At 38.7% G+C, this 5,503-nt stretch overlaps 1 protein-coding gene across 1 annotated transcript; it reads right to left on the bottom strand.

The window, feature by feature from the left end:
* Positions 1-1,609: 1,609 nt before the first annotated feature.
* Positions 1,610-5,044, bottom strand: si:ch1073-126c3.2 (uncharacterized protein LOC555816 homolog). The gene is made up of 6 exons (XM_067609208.1): positions 4,935-5,044; positions 4,729-4,820; positions 4,372-4,486; positions 2,749-2,861; positions 2,176-2,290; positions 1,610-1,932 (listed from the first exon to the last, which is right to left on the bottom strand). Exons 1-6 carry the CDS (start codon positions 4,975-4,977, stop codon positions 1,757-1,759), a joined length of 654 nt encoding a protein of 217 aa, XP_067465309.1. The 5' UTR covers positions 4,978-5,044; the 3' UTR covers positions 1,610-1,756.
* Between the last annotated feature and the right edge of the window lie 459 nt (positions 5,045-5,503).

Raw genomic sequence — 5,503 nt, forward strand, 5'->3', positions numbered from 1 at the left:
AAGATCATCAAATGTGAAAAAGTGGCTCATGTTCTCTCCTGCTGCTGCTGCCGATATTCTATAGCTGCTGCAGTGATAAGTTGTTGTTTGTGTTGTTGCCTTTTTTGAGTTTACCAATTTCCCACCAAAGACAGGACCATAGAGAATTCCCTGGAGTGGTGAAACAGCTGCTCTTGATTGTAGTTTTATTTGGAGAAGTAACATCCAATTTACTTAACGACTTACTGTATATATCAGCTGAAGTGCACTCATGTAACTTGGTAATTGTGTTCTATTAAACATTTGTCTGACTCACTGTGGGTATAAGCCTGCCATTGGCTGACTCTTTCAGTCGTAATTCTCCTCCCCTTCCGCTATCTTAGCGTTTTCAAAAACCCCATCACAACATGAAACAACAACCTCCGAGCTACAGTAGCAACCTACAAGCTGAATATGGCAAGTTTTGACGAAGATTTGGATCGATGCACTGATCCATTCCACTTTACACAAGCTTCTGTGATATCAGTTTAATAAAGTTCTGCGAGAGCTATATACAGCTATTAAATCATCTGTGGTTGTAACGAGTCCAGTGAGCTAAAAGCTACAGGCAGGCTTCACCTCTAGAGCATCGATGATCAAGTTATGAATGTCTTTTTTATCAGTAAAAGTCATATCACATAGTCAATACACATCACTGTCCTGTCGCTGCATCCTGGATTTAGTGGCGCCCAAGATGATTGTGATTGGAATACAAACAAGCAAGAGTTGTTTTTTTCCTCTATAGCAGAATGATAATGGGTTCAGCCAGACCTTTCTCCAGCAGTGGCACAGCACTAAAACAAGGTGTGGTAGTCTGGCTATGCAAGACTAATTTAATGTTAATATCTTTTCATTTAAATGTTTTTTGAACAATTTAGAGCTGCAGTTTTCTTTAGGAAACATTTGTTATTGATTAACTCAACATAATGGCCTTTCCTCTGGCACCACCCTCAGGCCAAATGTTATACAAATGTAGTTAACCTGTTAACTTAGGTTCGCCTCAACCACACCTCTAATCACCTGCCAAGCCTACTTATGCCGGGTCAACCCATCCTACCCTGTTTGTCTCAGATTTCTCGACCCACCTTCCCTTCCCCTTCCCCTCATCCTTCCATCTTCCGACCTCAACCCTACCCTCATCCCTTCATCCCTTCCTTCCTATTCTCTCCCATGTCTCATTCTAGGCACTTCAATACATTCTCCAAGACCAGCCTAACAGATGATATCTCCCTCTGCCTCACCCCCATCCATTCATCTATTCTCAACATTCAATAACTCCTGTATTCCATTAAACCTTTAAATGACATAATTGTTGTGGCGTGGTTCTTGCAAGTGAATATGTTATATAGGAAAGTTTTCTCATTTTTTCCTTCACTCAACAACAGTTTTTGTTTTCTGGTGTATGAACACCCCACAGAGCTACTAGCATGGCTACAGCATGCAGTAAAAAGTGAGACTACAATGGTTATATTACTGGGTAACATTCATAAAAGGCACTGCTTACTTTACCTTACCTGACGGGCAGAAAAATGGAAAACTGCAGGCATCGACACTTAGTGTGCAGAAATTCCAACAAAGGAAACCACTCAGGTTGCACCAGAGGAAGGGAACAACTTTTAATATTGAAACTTAACTTGAGTACAGTTTTCAAATACTTGCAAAGCTTCATTTCTCAGTGCAACTTAGAGAGACTTTCACAACATTCATGACATGGGCCATGCAGCTTTCTACATCATGGTCATCCACATACAAGACAGGCAAACTGCAGCTCTCCCTGGATGCCTTGACTGTTCAGCTCAGTGGTTAAATCTCCCATGATGCTGTCCTGCAGATGGCTGCTTTTCTTTGTTGTTAGGCAGTCCTGGTCTTTTGGAAAATATGCCGTCTTCGCTCCTGAAACTTGAATAGACGCTTCTAGAAAAGGTGAGACCAGAAAAGTTGAGTTCAACAACTTAACATCCTACATAAAGTTCTGCTGTATAAATATATAATGTGAGTTGTCTTGTACAGACATAAAAAAGTAATAAAATATAACAGCACTGAAGAAAGCAAAAGCACGTTTGAAGAAGGCTGGATCGTTGTAAATTAGTTCCTGCTTTGTCGGGCAGCAAATTGTGGAATGCAACTCTTAAGATAGATAATAAAATACAGCCTTACCGTTACAAACAGCCAACTTGTTTCCTCCGACGTACTGAGTATTCCATTTATATCCTGTCTGCTTGCTGCATTCATCATACAAACGACTGCGCCTGAGAAAACCAAAATCATAACCCTGTGAAAGAAGACACATATGTTACTTTTTTCCCCCTTTTTATGTAGAACTATCCTTAAAATGTGCTTGTAGTTATTACCACATGTTTTTATTAATGTATACAAAACAGAGCTGCAGCGATTAATCGATGAGTCGATTGACAGAAAATTAATCTGCAAGTAGTTTGCTAATCGATTAATTGTTTTAGTCATTTTTTTTAAGCAGAAATGCCAAACATTTGCTGGTTCCAGCTTCTGAAATGTGAAAATTTTCTGCTTTTGTCTGTTTTATATCATTTTACATTGGATATCTTTGGATTTTTTACTGTTGGTTGGACAACAGAAGTTTGAAGACATCACCTTGGACTGTGGGGAATTATAACTTTCACATCATTATAGACAAAACGATCAATCAAGAAAATCATCAATGAAAATAATCATTAGTTGCAGCCCTAGTATAGAACTGTATGTACCACTTACATGGTTGCATAGAGGTTTGCAGTAGCGTTTGTTGGCGACCGTGACACATGCCAACCCTCCGTTCTCCGGCACTTCGGCTCCAGGGCATTTCTGCGGTTCAGCACCTTGGCATTCTGTACATCAAGGATTATTTAATAAACGAGGATCATAAAACATTTCACCGTTTCGACTCATCGTCTGCTGCCCTTGGATGTATCCTTCATGCCTAAACCCTGCCCTCTGTTGAAAGACCAGATTAGTCCGCATTAAATTTGACAACATCTGGAAACTGCCCTCACAGGGAACGTTTTCTTTATTATGCAAAATTTCAGGCTTACATGAAAAGCCGCTTTGGCAATTACAACTTTCCATCTGTAGAAAATTAGACCACGACGTTTTGTCTTAATTAGGCTGAGTTCACTTCATCCAGTGTTAGACTTAAAGTGCCTTGACAAATGCAATCAATTTGAGACACCCTGCTGCTCTCCATGAGGACTGTCTGAAAATGATTGCAGTGTACTTTAGTCTTAATTATTATGTACTTAGACTTATTTCCATCATTAGTATAAAATAAAAGTTGAATATGTGATTAGTATCAGCTGTGATATCTCCACTTCTATTCACATGATCATGTACGGTTCAGAAACAAACATTCAGACTGCAGATATCTTAGCAGTGATCAAATCAGACCCATATTTATTGGAACCATATTTTTTTATGTCCTGATGAAGTTTTGGCAGATATCTGAGCAGGTTTCCTGGTTAATATTACACATTATTGTCCTTCTGGAAATTTGGCTTGTATGACTCAACACACCTGCAAAAATCTCTAAGAGTTACAACAAATGGATGACATAAACCATGAATACATAAATATAGTCTGTTACAGGATAGGCTCATAATTTTGTCAGTGGCCCTTATGAACAGTGAAAGAGGTCACAGTGTGTCCACGCAGTTATTTTGTGCAATAATGTATTTAAAAGTCGATCTGAAGCTTATATGAGGCTTCAGCAGTCTGAGTTAATCATATCAAGTGGATATCTGACACATTTACACATTTACAGTCTTTTTAGCATCAAATTCCCTCTTTGTGTTTCCTTGGACAGTGTTTCCCTGTTGAGCTGCAAGTGGAAGTATAGTAACAAAAAGAGGAACTTTGGCACTAAAGAGACTGTAACGTTGAAAGATATCTACTTGATTTGACTCATTTGGATGTTTGAAGCTTCATATTAACTTCAGATAAACTTTAAGATACATTGTTGCACAGAAGGAGGACTGCGGATTTTGTCCCCCATCACTTAGATTGTAAGTGCATTATGAAGGGATCTTCTAATGGTCAGTATGAACAGGAGGAATGATTATGGCAGAAAGACAGACTTGAAAAACTGTGAACTCGTCCTTTAAGCTTGAGTAAAATATGTCAGTGATCTGTCCTGTCAAAAAAACTCTTCTGTGTACCATCATCCTTTTCCAACCCTCACTTCAATTTGAACTAAATTCTAACCCTAACACTAAAACCAAGAAGAAACCCCCCAAACAGTCCTTTAAAGAAATGAGAACCAGACAAAATGCCCTCACATTCACGGTCTAAAACTTGTTCTGACAAAGATAAGAGAACACATGTGTCTTTGTCTCATCCTCCTACCTTTCAACTGGTGTTTGTGCAGAGTATCAGTCAGATTCCTCATGGAGACCAGTAGTGCAGCTGTCTGCTGTGCACTCCATTCAGACAGTGGGATTCCACCACACTCTATCACCACCTGTTGGTTAATATCAGAAAAGCACTTGGGTTTTTTTTGGTTTATTTCCTCTGACAGTGAAAGCAAATTGAAAATGATAGAAATGAAAAATATCAAAAAACTGGTTTGATGACTCAAAAAAAAAACAAACAAACAAAAAAATAATAATAATGTGAGCTGCATTTATGTAGGCTACATGTTATAGTAGCTTTTTTGGTAGGACATACTGTATATACATATATACATGTATATTAATAGTATACCTGGAGATCAGCTGATAGGCGCTCCAAGAGCTGAGCTTGTGAGCTGCAATTCTGGTGTAAAGTTTCATCTGAAGCTGCAATGGAGGACAATACTGCAAGCAAACAGACACATGCATATATAATATACAACTTTTATACACTGTATGTTCTCTTACTCATGATCTTCTACATTTCAGAAAAAAATATATACATAACAATGAGATTACCTGCTAGTGAGCAAAGCCAAATCAGTGTTCCCCTTAATGCCATGGCCACTGAATTTAAATGTTTCTGACCCAGATCTGAAGGCAGAAAGCTGTGACAGGTGAATTTATTGACTCAGCTTGTGGGGGCAAAGTTTACAGAATTGGCCAATATTGTGGTCTGCAGCCAAGATTGGAGTCACTGGATCATCAGCATTTCACAAACTTCCATTTCAAAACTTCAGTCTATGATGTAATATGAACTTTGGCTCCGCAGAGGTGGATATACTTAGGTTTTATGTATTACAATTACATTTTAAATTTGTCTGTGCTGATCTTTGCAACTGACATATAAATTACCATTTCCAGAAGTTGTTTTTATTCAGATTTTTCATAATAAAACACATTTTTTCCATTTTTGTATGTCCCTGCTTTGTGCTGATGGGGGAGCTGGTAGTACACGCCAACCGCTTTGTACTTTTCTGCACAGAAGATGCCGCTACTACTTCTTAGTTGTGAGTCCATTATGAAGCCAAATGTCAGTATGAAATTCACACACACACACACACACACACACACACAACAGCCCGTCA

The sequence above is a fragment of the Thunnus thynnus genome, chromosome 14 (genome assembly GCF_963924715.1).
Source record: "Thunnus thynnus chromosome 14, fThuThy2.1, whole genome shotgun sequence".
Classification (NCBI taxonomy): Eukaryota; Metazoa; Chordata; class Actinopteri; order Scombriformes; family Scombridae; genus Thunnus; species Thunnus thynnus.